The sequence below is a fragment of the Lagenorhynchus albirostris genome, chromosome 3, assembly GCF_949774975.1.
Source record: "Lagenorhynchus albirostris chromosome 3, mLagAlb1.1, whole genome shotgun sequence".
Taxonomy (NCBI): Eukaryota; Metazoa; Chordata; class Mammalia; order Artiodactyla; family Delphinidae; genus Lagenorhynchus; species Lagenorhynchus albirostris.
Genome location: NC_083097.1, coordinates 55,477,243 through 55,490,853, shown reverse-complemented (window position 1 = coordinate 55,490,853; position 13,611 = coordinate 55,477,243). Strand labels below are relative to the sequence as shown.

General features: G+C 37.4%; 1 protein-coding gene across 4 annotated transcripts in view; it reads right to left on the bottom strand.

The window, feature by feature from the left end:
* Positions 1-10,061, bottom strand: part of LOC132516874 (general transcription factor IIH subunit 2) — a 66,381-nt gene extending 56,320 nt beyond the window's left edge. For all 4 annotated transcript variants that reach the window (XM_060143081.1, XM_060143082.1, XM_060143083.1 and 1 more), the window contains exons 1-8: positions 10,010-10,061; positions 7,331-7,418; positions 6,629-6,706; positions 6,269-6,305; positions 5,958-6,044; positions 4,875-4,925; positions 4,503-4,557; positions 782-887 (exon numbers count right to left, since the gene is read on the bottom strand). In XM_060143081.1, the coding sequence (XP_059999064.1) occupies positions 782-887; positions 4,503-4,557; positions 4,875-4,925; positions 5,958-6,044; positions 6,269-6,305; positions 6,629-6,706; positions 7,331-7,386 (470 nt within the window). In that variant the 5' untranslated portion in view covers positions 7,387-7,418; positions 10,010-10,061. The remainder of the gene's footprint in view (positions 1-781; positions 888-4,502; positions 4,558-4,874; positions 4,926-5,957; positions 6,045-6,268; positions 6,306-6,628; positions 6,707-7,330; positions 7,419-10,009) is intronic.
* Positions 10,062-13,611: the final 3,550 nt, after the last annotated feature.

Sequence of the window (13,611 nt, the reverse complement as noted above, 5' to 3'; positions counted from 1 at the left end):
TGTTGATTCAGTCATAATATTCATAAACAGTAATGTTTGTGTACCATTTAATTCAATGATGGTTTATGGGATTTTAAGATGTGATGAACTGTTCTCCTCTATACCAAATAGAAATTTCTATGCTTTTTGGAGCAACTTTATCAATTATTTATAGCTTTCCTGCTTATATTTTCATTGTTAGGCTCAGCTTTCACTTGTGGATGCTGCTGTTGTGCCTACCTTCACTATGTGTGTTACCTCCTTCTCATCTACTTCAAAACTAAAAAAGTATCATATAAAGGTATAAAAATCTGAGTCAGGACAGACTATCCAGGGATAAAATATATAAGCTTTAAATATATTGAATACTTTCTTTGGGGCTTTAACTATATTCCACATAGTTAAACTTGCTAGAAAAGTGCTATTAATTTATAGATGTATTACAAAATAAGTTAATAAAAAACAATGTACAACAAACTCAGTTATTATACCACATTAAATTCCACATACAATCAATTTTCAATAAAATATTTTTTATATTTCTTTTGTACTACTAATATTACTACAGCTTTAATTATATTTTTCTAAAACCTTTAAGGATATACCTCAGCAACTAAAATGTAAAATAAAAATTACTTACCAACACCATACTAAACATTATAAATGACATTACATATTTCTTTCAATAATGATTTCATTACAGCTGGGTTTATGGAGACGCATATTAACATATTATCATTTCAACTTAACTCATTCAAAAAACTTTGAAATAAATTATAAACAATAAGTGTAAAATACTAACTTTAGAGTCTGCATAGCCATGCTTAAGGAGTTATAAAGAGATGGCTCTCCATGGCAAGTCATATCTACAGCTTTCTTCAAAGATATTATGTGTTTCCTTGAGTTTCCTAAAATAGAAATGGAATAATCTACTTTTAATAAAAATAATCTATATATACATAAATTTACCTTTCTCCCAAATTTACATATCTATGATGTTAAACAACAGAATCCCTTTGATTTACATTTTTAGCAAGTTGCAATTTTTTTTGAATTTTTGAATTTTACTTTATTTATTTTTTATATAGCAGGTTCTTATCAGCAAGTTGCACTTTCATCAGAAATGTTTTGTTACATAGTCTCACTCGTACTGAAAAAACAGAATACAAATAATCTGTCTATTAGCACACATTTTAATAATATTAACCTAGAGTGCATATATTTTTACTCTTAATATTTCCTATTTCATCATTTTCAATACTAATATATGTTCACATTTTAACATCTCTGAAATCACGATGTGTCTTACAATCACTGGCAGCCAGGCAGCGTTTGTGACACAGCTGTCACTGCCTGCTCATGTGCGAACCTATGAATGCTGTTGATGTGTTGCTGCTTCAACTGTATCATGTGCATTGTTTGTGTTGTTCACGTTGAGTTTAACTGCGATTTAAAGTGTTTTTAGAAAGGCTAATACAGACGGTTATATTTTTATGTAGAAAGGCATGGAACAGAACAGTGAGGTGTAAATTTGTTATTGGTGAAGCAAAAACTCATTGATAGAAGAATGCCTGCAATTCCATTTTTTTCTTCAGGGGTAAAAAACAAGCACTTTATAAGACCCAAGAAAGAGGATTTCCACAAAGAGACAAAACTGTGTTACGTTGTTATTGAAATAACATCTGAAAAGACTGTCTGTCTCATGCTAAGCAATACAAATGAAGGGAAGAAAAACTGCCAAATTCTTTAGAATACTTGACAGGCATGTCAAACCACCAAGAAGCTGGTATGAACAATTCACATATCATTTGACATTGTATCAAAGGTTAATTGCTAGAGTGTTTCCTTCTTGATGGCTCATAAAATAAAGGGATCTTACAAATGACAGAATCTGAGATTCAATAAAATATGGTATTCTTCAGACATTTCCTCCTATTTCAACATTGTCTTCATATTAATTAACAACAATGAAACATCGAGTTTATCATATAGCAAACTCCCTTCATACCACTGAACATTTAATTTCCAATTTGTCACTATTACAGTGAGTTGGCCAGAGTTCGTTCAGGTTTTTCTGTAACATCATCGGAAAACCCCGAACGAACTTTCTGGCCAACCCAACACATACCACTGCAGACAGTATATTTGTAGAGTGAGGCTTTTTCTTCTTTCATAACATTTCCTAAGTATACTCCAAGGAATATTTTTTTTAATACCTTTTTTTTTCCCTCTTGGCCGTGCCACACGGCTTGCGGGATCTTAGTTCCCTGACCAGGGATTGAACCCGTGCCCTCAGCAATGAAAGTGCGGAGTCCTAACCACAGGACCACCAAGGAAGTCCTCCAAGGAACATTTTTATGGCTCTTTTCCAGAAAATGTTAAACAAATTAACCAGACTATCAGCATTATAAGTACCAGTTTCTCCATGGTTCAGCAAGCCATATATTGCTTTTGAAACTTCATTTTGGTCATTTAAAATATGTAAAATGTTGTTGAGTGGGCTTTTTTTTTTTTTTAACACTAGTTTGGCTAAACTTTCTTTTTTAATAGTTATTTAATTCCTCTTTTTTTCTGGCATGCACTGTTTATCTTCTTTGCCCATACATCTACTTGGAGCTTCTTGGTGTTCTTATTTATTTGAATAAGCTTTAAAATATTAACCATTTGCCATAGTTAATATACAGTGGACCCTTGAACAGTAAGTGTTTGAATTATGTGGGTCTACTTATATGCAGATTTTTTTTCACTAAGTATGTGCTACAGTACTACATGATCTGCAGTTGGTTGAACTCACGGAGGTGGAACCACTGAAACAGAGCACCGACTGTAAAGTTATATGCAGATTTTCAACTGTGCAGAGGGTCAGCATTCCTAATTCTCAAGTTGTTCAAGGGTCAGCTATATACTGCAAGTATTTATTCTTGGAATCATAAAATTTTAGAAATGAAAAGTACCTAAGTCTAATTCCTTCATTTCATAACTAAGAAACAAATCTAATAAGTTAAGTGATTTGCCCAAAGACATATGCCTACCCAGTGGCAGGACCAACACTCAAAATCTTCTGGCTCTCTATCCACTTTTCTTTCTACCATAACATACAAAAAAATTTTTTATCTCCTACTGTGTTATGAGTATAGAAAAAAGCATACTTACGTTACTATCAGTGTGGTTTATAGCAGTGATTCTGTTCAGAGGAAGAGAGGGTACTTTCAAGAGGCCTATAAGAATCACCAGAGGATTTTTCATCTCTGTGTACCCATAGAATATTACTATTAACTTGGGGTAGGGGGCATGCAAGAGGGTCGGCCCTACATCCTTTTCTTAGGGGAACCATCCTTCCTTCACTGTATAAGAATCCAGTTTAGACTACGTGGTTCAAATGGAACTTACCCTGCTTCTAACCTACTCCAGACACAGACATGTAATCCAGGCCTACCAACAAAATACTTCATTCCCTTGGCTACTTTGACGGCTCATGGATGTGCAGATCATAATCAGAGTCAATAAGAGTCCTCTTTGGAACCTGTGCTGAGGCTACGGACTAGGAGGGTCATGTAGACTTGGGCTATTAATAGACATCTTTTCACCTCTCAGAAAACCTATCAGAGAATGAAGCCAGACAGAAACAACTATATGTGAAGTCAGCCCACCTTTCAACATGAGCCAGTAATTTCCCCTCTGCCCTTAAGCTAGTTTGTGATTTTCTGGATTACTTCCAACTGAGTTTCCTGGATGACCCCAGGCTAACATACACTTTACTACTTACTGCCATAATGAAAAATTACTAATGATGGAAGTGTGTCAATTTTATGTGTATTGGTGAGGATGAAAGGTTGAGAACCACATTTAAGGGACAGTGTATTTTACAGAAAATAAAATAGAATTAGTGATGTAAGTTTGCAATGGCACATATACCAAAGCAAATAAAATCTGCCATTATTATCTCTTAAGAGAATAAAATTCAGTTAGGCATGTCATGCAAGCAGAAAATCTAATCACTAACGACTACAATTCAATTTTTATACTCTTTGTTCTTTAGAGGTTTACCTTTAAAAAATTAATTTTAAGATTAATTCTGAATGGTTAAAATAATTTTATCTTAATGCTTTCAGGATAAGAATAAACACATTTACATTCATTATAATACTATTCACGACTGTGCAGAACTCAATTAAAAAAAAAAAATGAAAAAACAGAATTGAATTTAAAACAGGTCATTTTAGGGACTTCCCTGGCAGTCCAGTGGTTAAGACTGGACTGTGTGTCCATTGCAGGGGACACGGGTTTGATCCCTGGTTGGGGAACTAAGATCCCTCATGCCGCGTGGGCAACAAAACAAAACAAAACAAAAAAACAGGTCATTTTAGAGACCAAGAGTTTAATAGAGGGTTTTTTAAGTGTTTTACCTAAAGAGCCTGCAGAAAGGTTTCATTTTACTTATTAGGCAACCTTACAAACAGTGTTACAAGGTTGGGTAAATAAAGCCAAGTCCTTGAGTGCTATAAAGGTAATTTTATGCATACCTGAGAGTTCAGTCAGTTTTTCAGCTCTTTTACTCTTTGTTACAATTATTCCAATCTCAAAATAAAAACAAAAATGATTATTAATTTAACAAATTATTTCTTCTTGATAAGAATGTACGTAACTAAAATAAATGACTAATTACAAAAGGAATAAGTAACATGAGAAACTTCTGATATAAACTGAGCTATGTGTTCACTGTACATTAACTTCTAGAGTTATCTTGCTTTTCATTGCTAAGTGTCCCAGAAACTTATACACGATCTGAAGCACTTAATCACCAACAGAATATATGTACAATGTTTTAAAAAATAAATTATATTTGGCAATAATATCAGGATGCTAATTCTGAATTATATCACTTATCTACATACCTGACTAATAGGATTTTGATCAAAATATTCCTCTACGAAGTATTCCAACAACTGTTCAAAGAAAACAAAAAGGAAATACTAGATAAGGGCAAAACAACAACCACAGAAAACAGGTTTTGTGCAATCTTTTTTTTTTTTAATTAATTTATTTGTTTTTGGCTGCGTTGGGTCTTCATTGCTGCACGTGGGGTTTCTCTAGTTGCAGCGAGCAGGGGCTACTCTTTGTTGCGGTGCACAGGCTTCTCACTGTGATGGCTTCTCTTGTTGTGGAGCACAGGCGCTAGGCACGTGGGCTTCAGTAGTTGTGGCACGCGAGCTTCAGTAGTTGTGGCTCGCAGGCTCTAGAGTGCAGGCTTCAGTAGTTGTGGCGCACAAATTTTGTTGCTCCACAGCATGTGGGATCTTCCTGGACCAGGGACTGAACCTGTGTCCCCTGCATTGGCAGGTGGATTCTTAACCACTGCACCACCAGGGAAGTCCCTGTGAAATCTATTTATGAAGCATTGTTTCTAATGATTTTTAAGTTTATAGATTTTCAAAAAATGTTCAGAAGTAAAAATATTAAATAAATAAAAAATAATAACTTTTGAAATATTAAATAAATAAAAATTAAAATATTAAATAAACCTGAATTTGAAACGGTAAGTGATGAGATAGGTTTGAGCTAGGCCTTAAAAGATGGAACCATTTGGACATATAAGACAGAAACAATCTAAACAAGGAAAAGATCCAATAAAGACAAACAGGAGAATGAGCAAAATTGAGCATGGGTTTTAATAAATTAGGAATAATCTGAATGTGTTTATAAGCTGAGAAGATTGATTCAAGTAAGTCAAAGGAGAATGAAGATTCAATAAAGAAAGGGATAACTGACAAAGCAAGATCCTAACACGGAGTGGAATTAAGGGCATAAATAATTAGCTATTTTGGTATACCATTTCTGTAAATGATCGGGTAGCACTTCTACTTAGCTATAGTTTGTATTAGCTCAAAAAAAAAAATTGCTTTCTTTAAAACCATTTCTTTTACAGAATTCAGCATCCTTCCTCACATGTAGTATAAATCAGAATAATTTTAGTATACCTTTAAAGTACATGTCAGTCTATTTGGCTTTAAATCCTGGTCTTCCATTGTTCTTGATCCATCTACTACCACATAAAGATGGCGCATCTACCAAAAAAAATCCCCCAAAACAAAACACACAAATAAGAACAATTTTCAAATACATTTTTAATCAAGAACTAAAAATGTCATTTAGTATTCACATATCCTACACATATATTTTTAATATATTCCCTTAAAAATTTGTTTTACTGTTGTTTATTCTATTAAGCCAGAATGTTTCTCTAACTCAAACTAGTCCTGTACCAGAAAAGGAAAAAAGAATAACATACCATTCCAAGTCGAACTTGTCCATGGTGCTCAAATACCCTGTTAAAATTATGCAAACATTTTAATGGAATACCATCTACTACCTGAAAAATCATTACAACTTTTCAACTAACCTGCATTTTTTTAGTGAAATAAATTATTAACTTATGGATGCATATAATTATGGGCATTTTGAACAGTCCCTGAAGATCAATTTCCCTGATGAGACTCTAGGTTGCTGGCTCCTTCCCCCTATTTAGAAGGCTACAAGTCAGTTTCCCTGAAACACAGCTCAAATGAAGTACCAAGGAGTGGCCATAAGTGGACAGAAACACCTAAAGGAATATATTTTACCTTTTGTAACACACACAAAGTTTACCTACCTTTTTCTCTTTGCTTTGAAGAGAATGTCTTCTATTGTAGCTTTAAGTGATCCTGATTCATCTTCTTTAAGAATCTCCCTGTAAGCAATAATTACTTGTTTTAAAAGATAAGCTAAAATTTTATCAACCCAAGAGAAATGAAAACATATGTCCACACGAAGATTTGCACCTGAATGTTCACAGCTGCATTATTCATAACAGCCAAAAATTATAAACAATCTAAATGTCCATCAAATGGTGAAAGGATGAATAAAAACATGGCATAAACATATTAACAGAATACTATTCAGCAATAAAAAGGAATGAATTACTGATTCATGCAACAACATGGATGAACTTGAAAACAGTATGTTCAGTTAAAGAAGTCAGACACAACTGACCACATATTATATGATTACATTGTCCAGAAAGGGCAAATCTAGAGAAACAGAAAGCACACAGTAGTTGCCTAGGACTGGAGGTGGACATGGAATTAATTGTAAATGGACATGAGGGATATTACTGGGGTGGTAAAAATGTTCTAAAACTGATTTATGTTGATGATTGCACAATCCAGTAAATTTTCTAAAAATCATTGAATTATACATAAGAAACAGGTGAATGTTAACATGTGTAAAATATACTTCAAAAAAGTTGTAAAAACAAAGACAAAACCCAAAACAACATCTAAAAGGGAAGGGAAAGTAATAATGCCCTACTTACCATGTTCTTTCATAGCCTCCTTCCCATCGCTTAGTTCTTTCAGGCTCTTCATCCATTTTTTTCTTACTGTATTGTATTATTCAATATTCTGTAAAAAAAAAAATCATTAGATTCTGAATTGATTAAAGATGTTTGTCACCAAATGCAAACAATTAAATCTGAAAAGTAAAGAGCGGGAAGTAAACATACAAAGTAAAAAAAAAAACTCAGAATGCAAAATCATCTTATTTTTTGCAATTTATTCAATAATTGTAGCTGACTGAAAAATACTTTGAAATCTTCATGGAACTCTTTTCCCATCTCCAAGAAAGAATACGAATAATTATGCACAAATTTGGCACCACCACAAATAAGCATCTCTTTACAATTAAAAAAAAACCAAAAATGTATTAAAGATGTGTCATAGGACAGAACCATAGAATTATGAGAAGTGGGTACAGGTGTAGATGAAACATGAGCCACAACTGCTGCTTATTATAGCTGAGTGCTGAATACATGGCGATTCACTGTACTACCCTTCTACCTTTGGGTTTGTGTGAATTTTCTCATAATCAAGTTTTTAAATGAAATTTATTATTATTCATAAATGATAAATGCTTATGGCTCATAATTTTTTAAAAAAATACAATATTAAACCTACACTATAACCCCAACTATTAAAAGAAAAAGGAAATATTTAGTAATTCAATAAATAGGACAAATGGTTTTGATGGATGTTACGATTAAGGATGATTGGTTTTTTGCTTCTTTATTCTTTTCTGTATTTTCATATTTTCAATATGAACATGTATTTCTTTAATAATCAGGGATACCCCACCTTGATTTTGATCTCAACTAATTTATTTTAAATTTTATTTAATTATTTAATAATTTCATTATTATTTAAATAATTTTGGTAAGCGTTTGGAAAGGAACTTTATACATTAGCTCAGGCTGTCTCAAGAGGGAGGCTATAATGGAAACTCTGTACTTTTCTGTTTTTGCAACTTTTCTGTAAATCTAAAATTATTTCAAAGTTAAAAATGTAAAACATTTGCATTTTGTTTTGTCTGGATTTCACATGTTATTTTAGAAAAAAAGATCATAGGATTTGAAAAAATAATAATCAGGAATAAAATTGGTGTTGGGAGTACTCTATTAACCATAACCAAGTAATAAACACCCCCGTCACATCCACACCTCCACCCTCCCCAATGGAATCTCCCTCCCCATTCTACAGTCTCACTTTCAACTTCCTTCTACCATAGATGAAAGATCAAAGGAATCCTAAGTGCCAAGACATTAAGGACAAAACAAATCCCATCATTGGCAGGGGCAAAGATTAATTTTTGTGATGAGGACAATAACCAAGACCTCAACCTCATTTATTTCATTTTTCCTATAGAAAAATATACTTAAAAATCTAAATATATATCGATTTTTATAAATGGACTTCTGGAATTAAAACCTATTGACAAGTTTAAGACTGCTTTTATGGCATCACCGCTTTCTCTGGCACCTGCTACAATCATATTATTTGCTAAAGTTCTGTGTGTCTCTCACTGAATTAACAAGCCACTCCCTGGCGCTGGAAGAGATTCATTTGTTTCAGGATATCAGGTGATCCACTTTAGTATCCTGAAATAACAAGAAGGGCATTAATTCTGACATGAGTGTTATTTCAACACACCATGTTGGTGCCTTGTAGGTTTAATGATGAGTGTAGTAACACAGCATACAGTGACTAAATTGAACATTTTGATCTTCCATGGAGGTGTTTTTGTATTTATCATGAATGTCAAAAATCAAAAGCTTAAATTCTTAAAGAGGTGGCTACTGCCATCCATCACATCAATATTTAAACTGTATTTTATTTTTATTTTATTACTTTTAATTCTCTCTTGAGCAGAAGCTGCAAGCAGGACCACCTCTGGCTCACTGCATACAAGGACTTCTGAATTCGAACTGTCTGCAATGGGAAATTACAGGGATAGGACAGAGATATTAAGATCCCCATAACTGCAGATGTTCAAAGGGAAGCTGGATGTTTACAATGCATGCAGTTAATAGAGAAGGGATTTATGCAACCTGGAGGAAAATGTACTTGGTAACCTCTTAGGTCAGCATCTCCAACTGCCTATGACTGCCCAATATTCCATCTTCTTACAAATATCGCTGGGAATCCAACCCCAGGAAAGCCACTTCCCCCTGGGGAAGCCTGGTGGTATGATTCCTTCACATGAGCTCAGAAAGCTACACGTAAACAAATGAGATCTGCACCACACATCGCAATTTATGAAGCTTTCCCTCACACCTAACCCTGCCAAGCGCTGTGCGACAGGCAAGGGTGATAACTGTCCTGCTTTTCAGGTGTGGAACTCAAGGGTCAGAGGCTGGTAACTCTATTGAGGCCACACAGCTGGAGGCTGGTGACGAGCTAGAACCCAGGACCACAAGTCCCCAAACTCGCGCCCTGCCTTAGGGCAGGAGAGCCACTCTCCACACTGCTGCCCCAGATGCTTCTATGCAGCTCCCTAGACGGAATTCGCCCTCCTCCCCCTCCCACACATCCTCATTCCCTGCGAGGCGGTTCTGGGCCATTCAATCCCCGCTTCCAGCCGCGCAGCCCCTCCCGCTGCCACACTTCCCAGGCCTCGGATCCACGCCTCGGCTCCATGCAAACCTTTACCGCGGCCTCACCTGTCCTGCTGAGGGCCGCTCTGCCGGAAGCTCTGCACAATTTGCTCTGAGGGCGCCGCCGAAGTCCTTCCGCCGCGCACGGTGGCGACGCGCAAACGTTCCGGCTGCTGGGAGCGGTGGTGGCCGGAGCGCGGCGCTCGCAGGCCGGAGCAACCTTGTTGACTTCGCGGGGAGGGACGTCCTGCTTCCTTCCAGTTCTTCGCAAGGAGGCGGGAAGAGTGGTGGCCATTCGCTCTTGAAAAGTTGGAGGCCTGGTAGCCGTCCATCCGGCATCTGAGAATTGATTTTATTATTTACAAAAGGTTAGCGTGAAGGACTCTGACCACATCAGTAGCCTCAGCTGAGCCAGCTTGCTGTGCAGCGGTTTTCCCGGACTGCTCTGCTGCTCCTGCTAAATGACACAAATATTTATTGAGCACCTATTTGGGGCCTGGTACATTTCTAAGCACTGAGGAAATAGAGATGAAAAACTGACAAAAATCCTTGCCCTCATGACAGTTATGAAGAAAAACATACTGTATCAAATGGTGATTGTGCCATAGAGAAAAATTAAGCATGGAAGGGGGAAAGTGTGTGGTTTAAAATAGGTGGTCAGGGGACTTCCCTGGTGGTCCGGTGGTTAAGACTTTCACTGCAGGGTTCACAGGTTCGACCCCTGGTGGGGGAAATAAGATCCCGCATGCCAAGAAGACAGTCGAACCATGACCAGAATGAGGGAGGGAGTTAACCGTGCTGATACTTAGGGAAAGATTTCTCCAGGGAAAGGGAGCTGCAAGTACAAAGGCCCCTGGGGTGGAAGCACATTGGTGTGTTTGAGCGACGGTATGGGCAAGCAGGGGATGAGTGGTGGCAACTGAAATCAGAAGTGCGGGTCTCGAAGCACTGTCAGAACTTTGAAGGGATGATGATGGCTTGGACTAGCATAGTATGGCAGTGCAGCTAGTGAAAAACGGCTGGATTCTCAATCTTGTCAATAGACTGGATGTTTGTTATGAAAAAAAAATCAGTGACTCCAAAGTTTGTTGCTGAGCAGCTGAGAGGCTGGAGTTGCAATTACTGAGAGGGTGGGGGGTTGGTAAGATCAGTTCAATTTTGAACAAGTTGTTTGAGATATCTGCTAATACACACAGAATTACTAGCATTTCCCATACCTGAGAAATGGAGAGGCAAGGCACCGCAGAGCCTCAGAAAAGGATTATGCCCAGGAAAAGGAGAAAGGAACTGCCGGAACCTCTCTGGTTCCCCATCATCGCACGCTTCCCCTCTGTTGCCTATATTGTTTTGTTGGTACTAAAATCTTTCCATGTATTCTTCCCCCTCAAAAACATAAACAGAAGCCATCCTGCACAGTAGTGGAAAGAACAGACCTGAATTAAAAATCAGGCTCTGCCACACTAGCTGGGTGACCTGAAGCAAGTCACAACCCAAGTCTGATCTATAAGATGGGATTATTTCGACCTACCCTACAGGGCTTGCACATCACATCTTCGCAACTCCATAACCAGGTCCTTTTATTTCTCCCCAGAAGACAAGGTCTCACTGTTTAGTTCTGATGTTTTCTTTGCAAGGTGAGGAGGGGAAATTAGCATTGCTGATTCCCAGTGCCAGTTGGCTTCCATTTTTGCCTCCCCTACATCTTTGACTCCTTTACAGGACTCACACACAAACTCCACCCTTTTTCCTTTTACTTCCTTCCTAGTATCCCCTCTTCCTCCCTCCCTTCCTTCCAGAAACCCACTTTTCTTTCCTTCTGTTCTGATTAGCCATTCTGTTCCAAGACAGGACTCACACCTATAGAACAAACAGCTACAACCCCAAGCCCCAAGTTTCTCATTTATGTTTACTATCCACCTGTCTGGGAAGACTTTGTGGAAAAACAGAAAAAGGACAGAGGACTCCCCAATGAATTTAAATTAAAGCATATCTGTGGACTGGAGACCGAATCATTCAAGCTTTTCCCAACTCTCCTCTGAATATATGTCTCAGATCTTGAGTCAAGTAGGAATGGTACTAAGGCAAAACAAAACAAAAATGCATAAATCCATGGTGATCTTTTGCCATTATTATGACCGACACAATATTTTAATTGCTTACAAAGTGGTAGAATAAAGAAATGATATAACCTAGTCAAACGTTTCAATTTGTAAAACTAAGCAACAACTATAAAGAATGGAACAATCTGTTCTCTGCCCATGGGTGGCTGGACACAATCCAGAGAGTTAGGAAATTCACAAACAGCTCAGCCAGTGGAATCAAGCCGAAATTCAAAGTGTACAACTTCTCAGACTGGGAGAGATGAGCTTGCCTATTGCAATACCTTTAGATGGAACCTCAATCATTCGAGCCTTCATTAAAACCCTCCAGAATTGCCTATAAGAGTATCTGATAATCTTTAACTTGATATGTAAACTCTATACTATCTGTTCAAGCATTTGTTCATTATCTATGAGTTATCACAATGCCAAACATAAGGGAATTATCTGCCTAAAACTAAAAAGAATTTACACCATAAAGCTGTACCCAGCACACACCAAACATATGGGATTGGGATGATACATGTACTTTTAAAACCCAGTTTGCTTTTAAAAACTTGTTTTCACCATTTGGCTTTGGAAAGTAGGTATAACTGGCCATATTTATTTAATTTATTTAATTTATTAATTTATTTGGCTGCATTGCATCTTCATTGCTGCATGCAGGCTTTCTCTAGTTGCGGCGAGCAGGGGCTACTCTTCTTTGCAGTGCATGGGTTTCTCATTGCAGTGGCTTCTCTTGTCACAGAGCACAGGCTCTAGGTGCATGGGCTTCAGTAGTTGTGGCACTTGGACTCAGTAGTTGTGGCTCATGGACTCTAGAGCGCAGGCTCAGTAGTGGCGCACGGGCTTAGTTGCCCCGCGGCATGTGGGATCTTCCTGGACCAGGGATCAAATCCGTGTCCCCTGCATTAGCAGGTGGATTCTTAACCACTGCACCACCACGGAAATCCCGAACCACATGCTTTTTCAACAAAATCTTTGGAACAATGGTTAATAGCAGAAAGCAGAATGCAAACACAACCACAGGAGGTCAGAGATGGAAGAGACCTCTTAAATCTAATCTAAATCTCTATTTTCCAGACTAGAAAACTGCCTGAGTGGTTTTTCAAAGTTATGTCCCGAGGGTTAATGCCAACCCCCCAGGGGAATTCCCTGGCAGTCCAGTGGCTAGGACTCCACGCTTCCACTGCAGGGGGCACGGGTTCGATCCCTGGTCAGGAAACTAAGACCCCATAACCCGCATGGCACAGACAAAAAAAAAAAAAGCCCCCCCCACCACCACCAAAAGAACCACCCTGATCCTGGCTCAGAGATCAAATGTGTGTAAGTACATTTGAAAAATGATTTTTTTAACTTTCAAAGTTCAATTTTATGGCACAATTTTACAGCACAAACTCATGCTATTTGACTTTCTGCATTTAGCTGAATGGTTTTGTTCAGTCACAACACTGGCAAACTTGCCTTCATAAACTAAGTGTGCTGACTTCAGTTTAAATTTTAAGACATATAAAAATCAATTAAGTTGCTCAAGAGAGTCCTTACCACTTGGTATGAATCCAAAAGACA